At 41.6% G+C, this 17,271-nt stretch overlaps 1 protein-coding gene across 18 annotated transcripts in view; it reads left to right on the forward strand.

Annotated features, from left to right (window-relative positions):
* KCNMA1 (potassium calcium-activated channel subfamily M alpha 1) overlaps positions 1 to 17,271 on the forward strand; it is a 976,002-nt gene that overhangs the window by 859,791 nt on the left and 98,940 nt on the right. For all 18 annotated transcript variants that reach the window (XM_089682563.1, XM_089682562.1, XM_089682551.1 and 15 more), the window contains one exon: positions 13,666 to 13,792. In XM_089682563.1, coding sequence (XP_089538689.1) covers positions 13,666 to 13,792 — 127 coding nt within the window. The remainder of the gene's footprint in view (positions 1 to 13,665; positions 13,793 to 17,271) is intronic.

Consider the following 17,271-nt stretch of genomic DNA (forward strand, 5'->3'; position numbering starts at 1 on the left):
AGGCAGAACATGCAAACTCCATGCAGGTAGTGCCATGGTTGGGTTATGAACCAGCAATTCTAGGCAGAAGTACTAACCACTAAGCCTCTGTGCTGTCATATGTCTGTAGATTGCAGCTCTGTGGTGTGATCAGTCCTAAGTCCTTGGGCATGCTCAGTGTAACAAACAATATATTTCAACTGGAATACAAATGTGGCGCTGACTAAGCAGAATTCACAAGGCTGCTTATTGTCATTCACTAGTCAAAACATATGACCAGATTTGCAATGATGGTGGAACCCTCCTACAGATAACTAATTATTTTATTTGGACATTTACATATAGGCCGTGGACTTCCATACAGTTCTATGTTTATTGATTTATGAATTGATATTTTTCTTTATTGGTGTGTCACTGGAACTTTTTTTCATCATTTTTATGTGTATTTATGATGTTGGGACACATATCACATTTTTTTTAAATACTATTATGATCCTTTGTATTGGGATGTATATAACCAACACACATGGAATTTATAACACAGTGTAAAATTTGTATTCCTTTTACTTTTGCGCCAGCACTGCTATTGTTTGTGGTTGGTGAAGACAGCTGTGGGAGTTTGGAATTCGGTTTTTGTTAGATGCTGAGCACCAAGTGCAGTTTTTCTACCATTTAGTTAGTATATTTAAAAAGTCTTAAGTCCCTGGACATGATCAATGCACATGACAGTACACACATAAGTATATATACTGCAGAGAATATATGCTCCAAAAAAAGAATAAAATACCTAGCATTATTTAAAAAAACTAGAAAAAAAGAATATTGTATAAGAAGCAAAAAAAACAGCTAAATTAAATTACAAAGGAAATTAAAAAGTTCTTAGAATATCAATGTTGGTCTTTCTGTGTATAGTAACAGTTCTTTAGTTACAAGTATTGATGTATACCATTATTTATATATAAATGTTAGTCTGTTTAATAATCACACTTTACCTGAAACAGGTTCACTCTTTTCCAGAAACAGGTTCACTATTTTCAATGACATTTCCAGGCTTGCCAACAAAGGCATTTACTATAGCACAAAAAAAAACCCGACAGAGTGAAGGCAGTTTTTTGTTTTCCTGGTTTGGGCATGCTCAGTCGTGTCACTACTGAGATGTCTGAACTAGGTGAAGTCAATGCCTGTTTGGATTTTTTTAAATATATCACTTTAAACAGACAAATATAGAATTCTTTTAAAGCAGTTATTGTTAAAAATGTCCAACATATATATAGGAAGTATAAATTGTTTGAGATCATGTCATTAAAAAGATTTTTCTCTGCTATTCATCTAGTTCTAAGAGGTGAACTCATTTAGATGGTCACTACGTTTTGTGACCATTAGTAAATTATGAATTGTGACTATTTGTGGACTGAGTGCTTTAGTAAATCTCTTTGTCGGTCATGCAAGCAACTGCAATCATTTGCAGACGAGGTGCTTTAGTAAATTAACCCCTTTATCTCATAGTACAGCCAAACAGCCCTCCCCTGCACAGCTTATTGCTGTTCTTGCTGTCCCTGAACTGATCATGTTACTCTGTCTGGCTCTCTTCCTCCATTTTCTGGATCCGGTGGGAGGAGCTTATGTCTGGCAACCAATTGCAATCCTCCTGACCCAAGAAACAGGGCAACCAATTGCAATCCTCCTGCCCCAAGAAACAGGGACAAATGATAATCTTACTGGGCCCCAGAGTTATTTTGACTTGCCCCCAGTGTTACATCAGGTCTTGCTCCCTCCCTACAATGCAAAAATTCAGGATGGATCTGAACACTGCTGCAGTTGTGAGTGACAAGTGCAGCTATAGTTTAGGCACAGAACAGGGGAAGGGTGTGGAAGCACAGTGGGCCCCACCCTCCTGGGCCCATGTAACTGGCACATGTTTCATATAATGGAGGAATAGCCACTGAACCCAGAGTTCCAGGATTCTATCCTATGCCCCATAGTTTACTCCCAAGAAAAGGATTTTACAGGTAAGACAAAAATGTTACATATTATATGGGCTTCTTCCTTTGCTGACTTAGTTGTGGAGAACCGTGTACATTACTTTATTCCTGGTAAAGTTATGAATTAATATCAAGCTTTGAGAATGAATTTTTTGCATGTATTTCGTGCTTAACAGCCTATATTATCAAAGTCAGCACTACTCCAACTTTTTTTTTTTTTTTGAGACAGTGTGTTGGCTTAGTAATTGCAATTCTTTTACATTGTAATTGTCTTTAGTATATACTTACTTTGTTTTTGACCTTTTCTCCAACACATCATTATAGTTCCTATACTGCTCTGCAAGAAGAGGTGACACTAACCAGTGAGGCTAGGACTACACTTTTGTATTTTATGTGCATTTGAAAATGTTTACTTCATAGCAGACATGAAGTACGGGGCTGCAGTGTCAGAGACAGGATGTGTTTTGATATTTCACAGATCTCTTCTCTATTATGCAGGTCCCTGTGTGCATCTCCCTTCCAAGTGAGATTTGTGGTTTAGCTGCAGGCTCTCTGTCCTTCAGGCGGGCTTTTTTGGGTTGCCTTCTGGCACTTCTTCCTCTTTGCTTTGCTCTCTGAGTTTAAAGCAGTGTTTCAGGTTTTATCTTAATTTAGTTAACACTGTGGGGTCGTGTTTCAAGCAGTTCATGCCAGCTTTGTTCATCTTTGGAAAGATCAGCTAGTTCAGCCATTAAAATGGTTGTGAAGGTAAAAGTTTTTTTACCGTAATGCATTCTCTACATTAAGGTAAAAAAAAAAATTCCATGTCAGCTCCCTACAAGCCCCCCCCTCCTGAAATACCTACTTGAGCTTGATCAGTCAGCGTAGTCTTCTCTACAGCTTTTCAAAGTCCAGAAATTATACAGCTTGTCTGACTTTTCATAAAGTAGGGAGCAGGGGGCTAAGGTTACACTCTGCAGAGCTCAGTGAGGAAATCTGTAATCTGAATGAAGGGAAAGGACACACTCCCCCCTTCACACAGAACACGGGAACAGAGCTGAGGCTTTGTTCATATATCATGCCAGATGTTTACAACTTCTTGAAGCATCTCATAAGAAACCATTTAATATCTCATAATGCAGAATTATAGACAAATTCCCTGCGGCTGCAGGGCTAAGGAGTGCATATCGCACAGAGCGCAAGGCTCATGAGTGTGTATTTTTGAAGGGAAGTAAGCATAATGTGTCCTTCATCTGCTGCATTAAGTTTCCTTGGCCGACCACTGTATATACAGTCCTCAACGTTGCGCATTTCTTTGTGCTTCTTCAAAAGAGTTTGAAACCCATGTCTGCTTTGAAATCTCTGCCTGGGAGAGACCTTGCTGATGCAGTATAATTACTTTGTTTCTTGATCCTGTGCTCAGTCTTGCTACAACCTCACCTTAGCAGAGTTTGGCTGTTCCTCACCCAGTTGTAAGCCTCCTACACAGCTTCAGTTAATGACTGTGATTCAACTTACATAGGAAATTGATGATCATTAGCAGCTGTGTGGTATAATTGATTATCACCGGACAAAATCCTACAAAATCCCTGACTTTGTAACAACCCTCTTGTTTTATCTGCATTTCGTAACACTTGGTTTACTTACTCGTCTCTTGACTATGATTGTATGTCTTTCATGGAAACATTGTGCTGTATAAATAAATAAATTAAACTCTTTAATATACTCTTTGTAAAACAAGCCAAAGGATAGTCACGCCAAATATATAGTCACGCCAAATATTGATGTGCTTTAGATTTTTCTTCTGTTTGCCCACTTTGCATTTTGTAAATTGCTAAAATGCACAATTTAAATATATCTTTTTGAAAGTGTTCTTACTGTACAGCATTTCCTCACACTGGTCTAAAACTTTTCAACAGCACTGTTGAAAAGTTTACCCGGCTTGCGCACAATACACAAGATGGGTAAATTCTGATTTATTATTGGATTGTGGGAGATATTTTGAGAAACCCGGATTCAGTCTGTGCAAATGCAGGGAAAGCATCCTGACTATTTAAAAATGGCTTTGGTGGAACAAAGACCATACAATGCTACCAAATAAGCTGTTGTGCAGTAGGGTTGCTACCTCCCTTCCTAACCAGGCCATTTTTAGCACTATGGTGCTGTGTTACTTTAACTGACAATTGCGCAGTCATGCAACAGTTCACCCAAATGAAATTTACATCCTTTTTTCAGACAAACTTAGTTTTCTTTTGGTGGTATTTGATCGCCTGTGCGGTTTTAATTTTTTTAAAAAAAAGACCGACAATTTTGAGAAAAAAAATATTTTTGACTTTTTGCTATTAAACATGTCCAGTAAAAAACTTAAAAAAACTAATTTCGTCATAAATTTAAGCCAAAATGTATTCTACTACATGTCTTTGCTAAAAAAAAATCCCAATACGTGTAAATTAAATGGTTTATGTGAACATTTTAGCATCTACAAATGGCGGTAGAGATACTGGAATTTTTTTTTTTTTTTTAATAGTAATGTCGGCGATCAGCAATTTATAGCAGGACTGCGACGGGCATTCTGACACTGGGGGGAACTGAATTGGTGTCACTGACAGCCCCAATGACACCATTACAGTGATCAGTGCTAAAAAAAAAAAAAAAAGCACTGGCACTGGGCAGGAAGGGGTTAACACGAGGGGCGATCAAAGGGTTAACTGTGTGCCATGTGCTGTTTTACTTTGGGCTGTGTGTCTGTCCTTCATTGTAATCGCACTGCTTTGGATGGCTGTGTTGTGCATCTCAACAGCAACTTAAAGGATAAGTTCACCTTTGGGAACATGTTCCACCTGTTCCCCCAATGTTGCAGTCACTGCCCGCTGCTCCTTTTCCATTTGACAGAAGAGCAGGGGAGCAGTTCCCCGTACTATCTGTCAGTTTTGAAAACAGCGCAGCCGTGCGGGGTTCCACACACATGGCCACATCATTCATTCACAGTGTTCTGTGAATGAATGAACTGCACGTCCCGGCATCCTTAGCAGCTGTCGGCTTGTAATTTTCAATGAACTATAATGGCGCTGTGGAGCTCCGTGGCAGTTCATTGAATCTTCCTGTCAGTATATCTGCTGGGTCATACATCCCGTACGGGCAAACAAATATACTGATAGATCAGCAATCTGCTGATTGCTGGTGCAATGCTTTACAAGCTCCTGCAGACAAAAATAATAATTGCACATTTTTTACCTGCAAAGAAATGTGTATTTTTTTTGTGCAAAAGGTGAATGTATCCTTCGATGGTATTATCATCTACATTTATTAGATATCTGGTTGGTATCACCTGAGCTTTCTTGTATGGCTATTTTAAATATTTTGTTCTGGGAAGTATCGTTTTAGTTTTGCATGTGAAATCATCCCTCTCATACCCACCTTTTTCCAGTAATGATATATTTGTTTGATATTTTCTTGCAGCTACTTTTATTCAGTGATAAAACATAGCATACCACTTGGTCATACTAGAAGGGGTTCGGGCATTTGTAACTGTTTTGTTGAGCATTTATGGGTCCAGTGTCAAAGAAGGTATTAACCTGCAATGTTAAATGTCCAAACAGTGCTATTCTGCAGACAGGGATATTTTCCATTAAAATTTATTTAAAATGTTGGCTTTCTGACTCCAGATTTTGGGATGTGAGTTGCATATACAAATCAAGGTCAACTGTCTAAATTAGTCAGTTTTCTAGTCTGGCTGTTGTAAGCTTGAATAATAACTTATAACCAGGAGTAGACTGACAACTCATGGGGCCCCCTGGCAATAGGGGACCATTGGGCCCCTGTGTCCTTGCCCACAGTCAAAGCACACCCAAAAAAAGCCTTGAAAAAGGTAACGGGCATTTCATGGGGCTCCCTACTGACCCTGGGCCCTCGGGCAGTGCCCGAGAGCTCGAATGGTCAGTCCGCCCCTGCTTATAACAGAGTTACTACCCGTTATTGCTGGGTGCACTTTTATTATTTAATACACATTATATTCTTTTTATTTCAGTTATGAATGCAGAAACACCTTCATTATAAGTGGCTGCTGTGACAGTGAGGGGTTAATACATATTCACCATGTCTTATCCCTTTCATAACCGTGAAGCACAAGCTATTGTTTTTTTTTCCCAGCGCAAATGTGATTGTCATCAGAAGCCGCTCACTGTTGTCTAGAATTAAAGTCTTGTATTCTATGTGACGGGTGAAGTGGGGGGGGGAGTAGACATCCCACTCTGAAGCGACACTCTGTTGAATCTTTAAAGGCCGTCAGTTGCGTAAAACCAAACCCGATTGGGCAATTTGCTAAAATATTAAAAGCTCGGCCTGTTAAAGCTTTTACTGTGCAGGGCAGCACATCAGAAAATGTCTGCGGTGAAAGCAAATAATTGACTTTCTATCCTCATGCCAAACACACAACACCAGTGACTAAATTCACATCGCTTCTACTTCATTGCAGATCCTAATAGCAGCTCTTTGATATTGAGGGACAGAAAGGAGCCATGCAACACTCAGCAAGTCCTTAAGGAAGCATTTAAGAATTCCCACCCTTGAAAAAAAACACATTCCAGCATAAAGAGAAGGAAGAGGTGTACATGCTGTAACTGCCAGTTAATTTTCACCCTGAGTCTTCCCTATAAAAACTACAGCTTTCTATGTGAAAAATGATATTAAAGCCATGATCATCTTTAATGATCATTTCCTACGTATCATCAAGTGATGGCAGTGGGACAATAAGGCTTATAAAGTAATATATTATTTGTATTTCTTTGAATTGAAAATATGTCAGCATAGATAAAAGTGTAATACCTTGCTCCTATTTACTCCTGTATGCATCACAAACCATATGAGTGTTAATGACATAGCAAACATATGGAATTATTTAAAAACATTTTTGTAATAAATCTAGGTACATGCACAGGATTAAAAATTCACATTTAGGAAAAATAGGACAGTCTGTAACTGTATAAGTATCAGAAAAATTTCTTCATAAAACTGTATTACTTTACAGAAATCTAATAAATAAAATAACTCTGTTTCACTTTGAGGACTATAAAACAAGCTAATAGAAGAGAAGCATGCTTGACATATGTAGTGTAAGCATGGTGTTGACACTTGCAATGCTTTGCACATTTTTTACTTAAAAATGTCTGCAATTCCCAGGTAACGCAACTTAATGCATAGAAAATGTGAAAGAGGTTACCAATAACAATGGTTTTCCCGAAAAAAATATATAAAAATCAATAAAATATCAACACACACAAATGTACTCACTAAGAACTAACTAAAGATATACTCTCTGCCAAAGCTGATTTTTTGTGTTCACCCTGGAGGCTGAGCGGAAACAAAATTCTAACATATGCCTCCATCACAGTTTCCTCCATCCATGGTACACAGTACTGATGGACAAATCTATTACTATTGTTTTTTTGTATTACCTGACCAGTGCCTGCATCTAATTGGATACAGGTGCTTTTTGGCTGACAATCTGGCTCCATCTGGATTCTTAAACTTTCAATCTTGGATGTTGGGTGGGGTGACCATGGAACAAATTTTGAACAGTTCATCAGGAACCAGCCAGAATCCATTCTGTGTATGGCTCGCTCAAGGTTTAAAAATGCATTACAATCCATCAAACACTCAATATAAGATTAGTTAAAGAATAGCTGTGCTAAAAAGTGCATAACAATGAACAAGCAGATGCATACCTCTCTTGGAGCCTTCCTACACAGTCTGGTCACATCCAGCTTACTAGGTAAAGCTGTAGCATGCATCCTGTCCTTGGTTTTTGTCTTTCTAAGGGTATTCTGAATTTGGCCATGAGCCCTGCTTACCACTTTCATTTGGATTTCCATTTTTGTCTGGACACGTCAAAGCCACTGCAACCTAGTCCCTTAAAGCCCTTATTTTCTCTTGCAAATCCTAGTACTCTTTTATACACACTCCAAAGACAGGCCATCTATATGAGTGGTCTCCAAACTGTTGCCCTTGTCTTTATCTGGCCCTGGGGCACTATTCACCCAACTGATACCATCAATGGGGCACTATTCCTTCCATTCAAACCAATGATGGGGCATTGTGTATGTCCACTGATGCCGGGGAACTTTCTACTCTCACTGGTCACAGTCCGGCCCACCTGAAGTCTGAAGAACAGAAAACTGGCCCTTTGCTTAGAAAGTTTGGAGACCTCTGATCTATAAGATCAATCTTTCCTTTCTGCTTTAATCTTAGGGAAATTCCAACAAAGCATGGACACTTCCTTCACGTCTTCCTTGGTCAACTCAAAACACTTGAGGTTAAAGTATTCAAAACTATATTACACCATGTCCTATACAAAGGGAAAAACAATGACTATCTGCCTTGCAACAGGTAGCCATGGGCTATCTATAGGCCAACCAAGAAAGTTATGTGTTCTATTTTGTGCGGCTTCCTGGCTCAGTAACATACTTAAAATACAGCTATAGAATAGACTGATTCAGTTGAAAATTAGTACAATACTGGTTTCCAAACCCTTCATTTTATGTAAAAAGTGCAGCGTATGAAAACATATGAAGTGAATAATAAACCAATTTAATGACAGAAAAAATATATAAATTGAATATAAATGAATCTCAGTGTGACCAATAAAATAATTAACAAAAAAGTCCTTCCAATATCAATCTGTATGTCAGTGGTGTGATAATAGCAATCACAGCAAATCGTGTTCAGTCCCACACAGTGCTCTGGAATTCAATGTTTAATCCGCCACCACTGTGCACTCACCAGAGAGCTACTTATTAAGTAGCATGTATGTCATGGGGTCTATACCATCCACTCTCCAGCTGCTCTACTGGTCCGGTTCAATCCTAAAGGAAGATGCTCACCACACGGAGCCAAGATGGCCACCATTCCAAAGCACGGACACGGCGGCATGATGTCAGCAACTAGTCTCCACCCAACGTGTTTCATGCACATGCATGTCCTCAGGGGTTCGGAACAGTGGCCCATGTGGTGAGCATCTTCCTTTTAGGATTGAACTGGACCAGTAGAGCCGCTGGAGAGTGGATGGTATAGACCCCATGACACACAAGCTACTTAACAAGTAGCTCTGGTGAGTGCATAGTGGTGGCGGATTGCACATCGGATTCTAGAATACATCATAACACATGCACGGACTCCCGTGGAAACAACTGAAGTGCTAAAGTGTAAAACGGTGGAATACCATCAATTTACCTTCTCAGTGGAAGAATTCTTAAAATACAGCAATATTTTATTTCCACTATAAACTCCGCTTTTGCACAAAATGCGAATTTTAATGAAGGCATCTATAAGCTCTTTAGTCAACGGTATTATACCTTTTTCAGACTTAATAAAAGCTTCCTTCCCACTCACCAGGCTGTTTTGGGGACTGTCCAGAGGTTGGCACTTTTGATAACTTTTTCGTCTGTTCTGTTCAATATTCACCGAATCAGAGTATCTTGATCCCACCCTAAACTTTTTCAGTTTGTCATGGCTGCAGCTAAATGGGCAATTGTGAAACAGTGGCATAAACTGCTCTCTATAGTATGTAGCAAGTTCTTCAAAATGTTAATAGACTAGAGTATCCTTCATATATTGGCATATGATTCTGAAAATTTCCCAACAGTATGGTAGCTATGGAAGGGGTATTTTCCCACAGATCCCTGAAAGCTCAGGGGGTTATCCAGCGGGGTACAACCTCCCACAGGTAGACTATTTATTTATGAATGTGAACAGTGTACTAGGGTATTTTTTATAATACTGTGAGATTACCTTAGGCTTAAAGATGTTTTTCCCTGTGCTACGCTGCAATTAGTAATTTTCTGTTTTTCCAGGGTCAGCAATTTGTTGTTACTTTTTCTGTAATTTTTTTCTGTAAAATGTGAAATGAAGCTATTTGTGCAGTGTACACTAAGCTTCTTTCATCATACATGTTACACTATGATCTCTGTACAATCAACCGTAGATCTAACAATACTATGTAATATGAGGATCAACCTAATCTATCCAATCAATCTGTATCCAGTTGTTCTCTTGTAATAGGTAGTGTGGTGAGCTTTACTTTTACTGTGTTTTTCTTAACACACCATCATTGTCAAAAGTGAGGCTTGCCTGTTATGGTGAAGTTACAAACTTCTGCTTTTAAAATTCCTTTGTAAGGATATAAATCTGGAGTTTAACAAAAAAAAAGATAAATGCATTTTGTGCCATTGTCATCAGCCAGGAAAAAATTTAAACTTTGATTACACTTGACTGGTGCCCAGACAGTATTTTAACATGACGATATTAAAAAGTACATACATTAAGATATACTCACAGTATGGGTTGATTTGCCAAAGCTTACCGGTATTTCAAACAAACTAGCAGACTCAGTAGCTCCAGCCTACCTACATATATACATACATACAGCCCACATTGTAAAGTCCCAAACTGGTTCCTGTTACAAACATACTTCTCACAGTCCAAGAAAATCCCAACTTTCTTCCAGCCCTTGGACCAGGAGAAACCTTTCAAGTGTGTCTATGGTCTAAATTTAATATATTCATTTCCACTATTAATTTGAATGATTTTGAAGTTAGTACACTTTATGAATGTCCCCACACATTTATTTCCTTTAATTTTATGACAAGTTTTCAATATGCCTTGTGAGTAGGCACTGCTTGCAGGCAGCAAGGTACCATGTAGTCTCTTAGAAATTGAACGTAAACACCAGAGGAGAAGCTGCAAAGCATGCAGGGAATCCAGCAAGTTGTTGAAAGAGATGGCCAGCAGACAGGCAGCACTCACAACATGAAAGGAGATTTTGAAAGTACTGTATGTTTATATTTGATTATCAAAAATACCTATTATTTGTGTTGCTATCATGATGCTGATGTTATGAAATGAAGGTTTATGCTGTCACCATAGAATTCCTTTCAGTAAATCTTTCTGTAATTTTTTGCCTTTTAATTTTTAGTATGTACGCACTCCCTAAATGTAATTCTTAGACTACAAAGTCAGAATAAAAAATGAGGCTTTCCTATATGATGCTAAAATCATTTAAAGTTTAGGGCATAATACAAGAAAATAAGGGGAATCTACTTACCAATAACTGAAAATTAAAAATGTACTAGTGTGTACCAAGGTGATATACACTATATTTTGCTAAAAATATTGGGACGCCTGTACATGCACATGAATGTTAATGGCATCCCAGTCTTAGTCCGTAGGGTTCAGTATTAACTTGGCCAACTCTTTGCAGCTATAACAGCTTCAACTCTTCTGAGAAGGCTATCCACAAGGTTTAGGAGTGTGTCTATGGGGATGTTTGATCATTCTTCCAAATGCGCATCTGTGAGATCGGGCACTGATTTCAGATGAAAAGGCCTGGCTCGTAGTCTCCGCTCTAATTCAAACCATAGGTGTTCTATCGGGTTGAAGCCAGGACTCTTTTCAGGCCAGTCAAGTTCCTCCACCCCTCACACGCTCATCCATGTCTTTATGGACCTTGCTTTGTGCACTGGTGTTGGAATAGGAAGGGGCCATCCCCAAACTGTTCCCACAAAGTTGGGAGCTTGAAATTGTCCAAAATGTCTTGGTATGCTGACACCTTTAGAGTTCTCTTCACTGGAACTAAGGGGCCAAGCCCAACCCCTGAAAAATAACCCACACCATAATCCTCCCTCCACCAAGCTTTACACTTGCCACAATGCAGTCAGGCAAGTACCGTTCTCCTGGCAACCGTCAAACCCAGACATGTCCATCGGAATGTAGAAGAAGATGAAAGAGAGCGCAGAAACCTTACGCATTACCTCAATAATTAGTGACTAATTTTATTATTAAGGAAATATACTCACAAAGTGATGGTATAACAGGCTTAAGTAACCATATTCCAAACAGGGTTACAGGTAAATCCAAAAGAGAGGGGGGATTAAGGCTAACGCGTTTCGAAGGGTGCTCCCTTCTTCATCAGAGCTGGGTTGAGCAGATAGAGACTTCAGTATGGCAGAGTTCCCATGGCAAGGAGATATTCAGCCACTGAGTGTCAGTATTATAGCAGTTCAACTCTGACACTCAGTGGCTGAATATCTCCTTGCCATGGGAACTCTGCCATACTGAAGTCTCTATCTGCTCAACCCAGCTCTGATGAAGAAGGGAGCACCCTTCGAAACGCGTTAGCCTTCATCCCCCCCCCCTTTTGGATTTACCTGTAACCCTGTTTGGATTATGGTTACTTATGCCTGTTATACCATCACTTTGTTAGTATATTTCCTTAATAATAAAATTAGTCACTATTTATTGAGGTAATGCGCAAGGTTTGTGCGCTCTTTCTTTCATCTTCTACAGTTTTATCAAGCTTCCCCAGCTTCATGATAGAGCTGCACAAAATCTGATCACCAGCGGATGAACACACAACACGCTGCTTGTTACTAACGCCTGTTTGATCTGAGTCTTTGAGCGCAGGAGAAAATGGATCTTTGATGTCCATCGGAATGGCCAGACAGAGAAACATAATTCATCACTCCATAGAACATGTCTCCACTGCTCTAGAGTCCAGTAATAGTGTGCTTTATACCACTGCATCTGACGCTTTGCATTGCACTTGGTGATGTAAGGTTTGAATGCTGCTGCTCGGCCTTGGAAACCCATTCCATGAAGCTCTCTATGCACTGATGTGCTAATCTGAAGACCACACATAGTTTGGAGGTCTTTAGCTAATGACTCTGCAGACAGTTGGCAACTTTTATGCACTGTGGGATTCAGTATGCGCTGAGCCTGCTCTGTCATTTTATGTGGCTTACCACTTTGTGGCTGAGTTGCTGCTGTTCGCAGTTTCTTCCACTTTGTTAAAATACCACTAACAGTTGACCGTGGAATATTTAGTAGCAAGGAAATTTCACAGATGGACTTATTGCACAGGTGGAAACCTATCAAAGTACCATGCTTGAATTCACTGAGCTCCTGAGAGCTGATAAATGTTTGTAGAAACAGTCTACATGCCTAGGTGCTTGATTGTATACACCTGTGGCCATGGAGGTGATTGGAACACCTGAATCCAGTGATTTGGAGAGGTGTCCCAATACTTTTGGCAATGTAGTGTATATTAGGGTCAACAAAAAAAAAGCTACAAAAGAAATTGTTGAAAAAAAAAAAAGTTAACACATTTTGCGTGATCTGTAACTGTTCAGTGATACAGCGCATCCAGAAAGTATTCACTACGGGCCATCTCTGAATGTCCTGGAGTGGCCCAGCCAGAGCCCAGACTTGAACCCAATTGAACATCTCTGGAGAGATATGAAAATGGCTGTGCACCGACACTCCCTATCTAACCTGCAAAGAAGAATGGAAGAAATCGCCCAAAAATAGGTGTGCCTAGCATCATACTCAAAACAACTTGAGGCTGTAATTGGTGCTAATGGTGCTTCAACAAAGTATTGAGCAAAGGTTGTGAATACTTATGTACATGTGGGTTTTTTTTGTTTTTTATTTTTAATAAATTGCAAAGATTTCAAAACTAACTTTTCATGTTGTCATTGAGGTATTGTTTGTAGAATGTTGAGGAAAAAAATTAATTTAATCAATTTTGGAATAGGGCTGTAACATAATAAAATGTGGCAAAGGTTAAGCGCTGTAAATACTTTCTGGATGCACTGTATGCATCGGTCCAAAACAAAAATTACTGTATGATCTCCCATATTCAACGTTTTTTGTTTGTTTTTTTTTTTTACCACAGGCATGATCCACTGCTAATGGCTGGTAATGATCAGATAGATAATATGGACTCCAGCAGCGTGAAGAGGTATGATTCTACTGGTATGTTCCATTGGTGTCCGGCAAAAGAGATGGAGAAAGTTTTGTTGGTGAGTTCCAGTATGGACAACAGGTAGTAAGACAGTGGATTAAAGTTTAATGAAATATATGGGATAGTGGACTATGTTTATGAAAATATCATAGAAAAATTATTCCTTTCACATGCATGATCATATGATGACAGGAAGACTGGTATATATAGAATATTAGGGACACTTCTACATTCTTTGTATTTCACAGTAAAACTTATATTTAGTATTTTATAAATATTTGAAAATAAATTTTGGATAAAAGTAAACTTTTTTTCTGTTGCTTTGGATTGGGGGATCTGGAATCCTCCTTAAATAAACACAAATATCTAAAAGAGGGCAGCAATAAAATAACTGGACTGTGGAAGGATTGGAACTTGTTTTCTTTCTTGTTTTTCTTATTTTTTTTACTTTCACTTCCTGTCCAAGAAACACTGAACACTGAGACAAGAAGCAAGAGGAGTTATCCACCAAAGACCCAGAGAGCAATACAAATGTGACAGCGGTTCTGACCTTTCCTCATCACTAGAGTTACACATTACAGTTTTATATAAAAATAGGGCAAATGAAGAACAATCCAACTGTCATTTTTTGCTAGTATGACCTCTTTATCTCCCACTTCCTCAACCTCCTAGCGGTCACCGAAGCCTGGATCCAAGCCACTGACTCCACCTCCCCTGCGGCACTCTCCTATGGAGGTCTCGTCTGGTCCCATTCACCCAGACCAAGCAGCCGTAGAGGTGGTGGGGTCGGCGTGCTCTTGTCACCGCTGACCACCTTCCAGGTCCTCCCAAACCCCCCCTCTCTATCCTTCTCCTCCTTCAAGGCCCACTGCATCCGACTCTTCTCTCCCACCCCTCTGAGGATTGCAGTAATCTATCGGCCTCCTGGAGCCGTATCCCGCTTCCTTGACGACTTTTCCGCCTGGCTTCCCTTCTTCCTCTCCTCTGAGCTACCCACTATCATCCTTGGAGACTTCAATATCCCTATCAATGTCAACATCCCGGCCACATCCCAACTCCTCCACTTAACCTCTTCTTTTGCACTAACACAGTGCACACAGTCCTCCACCCACACCAATGGAAATACCCTGGATCTCGTTTTCTCCCATCTCTGCACCCTCCACAACCTCACAAACACCCCTTTCCCTCTCTCTGACCAGAACCTCATTACGTTCTCCATGTCCCCGTCCTATAACGCCTCCACCCCCCCCCCCAAACGTCAAACCATCACCAGCCGTAACCTCCGCAACCTGAACCCGGCCCCTCTCCACTCTGCAGCTGACCGTCTGTACGACAGTATCCTTCCACTGTCATGCCCTGACCTGGCCACTACTGCGTATAACGACTCACTGTCAGCTGCCTTAGACTCCTTAGCATCCCTAACCACATGTAGCATTAGACCCCGACCGCTTCAACCCTGGCAGAATGACCACACTAAAAATCTTAACGATGCAGTCGTGCGCTGGAGCGATTATGGCGCAAAACCAAATCCCCTCGAGCGTTCTCCCTGTACAAATCCGCCTTCCTCACCTACTCCTCCTCCCTCCACGCTGCCAAACAAGCCTACTTCGTAACCCTCATCAACACCCTCTCCACCTTTCCTCGCTGGCTCTTCTGCACTTTCAACTCCCTGCTCTCCCCCCCCCCCCCCACCTCCACTCAGTACCTCACTCACCGCCCACGAGATTGCCAATCACTTCCAAAATAAGATTGACGCAATCCGTAAGGACATCAACAATGCTCAACCTACCTCCCCACCTCGCCTCCCACCATAACTCCACCAACTCCTCCCTCCTCTGACCTCGCAACCGCCCTACCCACCACACCTAACGTCCCGCACACTATAAACTCCCCAACACTCCGCTCCTTCAGCCTTGCTACCACTGAGGAGGTCACTAAGGTCTTCTCAGAAGCCCACCTCACCACTTGCCCCCTTGACCCTGTCCCCACACAACTCCTCCGGTCACCCTCTTCCTCCATCCTACGCTCCCTCACCCACATCCTCAATCTCTCCCCTCCCCCCTAAAGCACGCGCACATCACCCCCATACTCAAAAAACCCTCCCTGGACCCCACCGACCTGAACAACTTTAGACCCATCTCCCTGCTGCCATTTACTTCCAAGCTCCTTGAGCGCTTAATCTACAATCGCCTAAGCGCCCACCTCACTGACAAACAACCTCCTCGATCCACTACAGTCTGGCTTCCATCCCCTACATTCCACCGAAACCGCCCTACTCAAAATCACTAATGACCTGCTAACCGCCAAAGCTAATGGCCACTACTCAGTCCTCTTACTCCTCGACCTTTCCGCGGCCTTCGACACAGTCAACCACCCCCTCCTCCTTAACAAACTACACTCCCTCAGCATCAGAGACTCTGCTCTCTCCTGGCTCTCCTCCTATCTATCCCAACGCTTCTTCACCATTACCTATAATGCTACCACCTCCCCCTCTCTGTTGGGGTTCCCCAAGGCTCGGTCCTCGGGCCCCTTCTCTTCTCCATCTACACCTCCTCCCTCGGCAAACCGATACACTCCCACGGCTTCAACTATCACCTCTATGCCGATGACACGCAAATTTACCTCTCCACCCCTCGCCTCACCCCTTCAGTCTCCGCCCTTATCACCTACCTACTGAACGACATATCAGATTGGATGTCGCTCCATTTCCTCAAATTGAACCTTTCCAAAACCGAGCTCCTAATTTTCCCCCCAGCCCGTGCCCCCCCCCTCTCCATCACGACCAACAACGCCACCATCAGTCCCAACCCACAAGCCAAAGTCCTAGGTGTCACTCTAGACTCAAACCTGTCCTTCCAACCCCATGTCCAATCGTTGGCAAACTCATGCAGTCTCCCCCTCCGCAAGATCTCCAAAATACGTTTGTTCCTAACCCCAGACACTACTAAACAACTCGTTCACTCCCTTATTATCTCACGTCTGGACTACTGCAACTCCCTTCTCACCGGCCTATCTCATCGCAGACTATCCCTGCTTCAGTCTATCCTGAACTCAGCGGCCAGACTCATCCACCTTACCAACTGCTCCACTTCTGCCACCCCCCTCTGTCATTCCCTCCACTGGCTCCCGATTGCCCAACGCATTAAATTCAAACTACTAACACAGACATACAAAGCCATTCACAATGCTGCCCCAAACTACCTCACCGACCTGATACCCAAATACCACCCTACCCGTAATCTTCGCTCCTCACAAGACCTCCTACTTTCTAGCTCCCTGGTCTCCACCTCCCATGCCTGACTGCAGGACTTCTCCAGGACTTCCCCCATCCTCTGGAACTCACTACCCCAATCCATCAGACTGTCACCTACCCTCCTCACCTTTAGGCGCACCCTGAAAACCCATCTCTTCAGGGAAGCCTACCCCGCCCTCACCTAACAGCCGATCTCCTCCACTCCTCCTACCACTCCATCCCCCACAGCCACTTGCTCCTGTACCACTATCCCCTCCCTCCTAGATTGTAAGCTCGAAAGAGCA

The sequence above is a fragment of the Staurois parvus genome, unplaced genomic scaffold (assembly GCF_062004578.1).
Source record: "Staurois parvus isolate SC_StPar_1 unplaced genomic scaffold, SC_StPar_1.0 ptg000291l, whole genome shotgun sequence".
In the NCBI taxonomy this organism is placed as follows: domain Eukaryota; kingdom Metazoa; phylum Chordata; class Amphibia; order Anura; family Ranidae; genus Staurois; species Staurois parvus.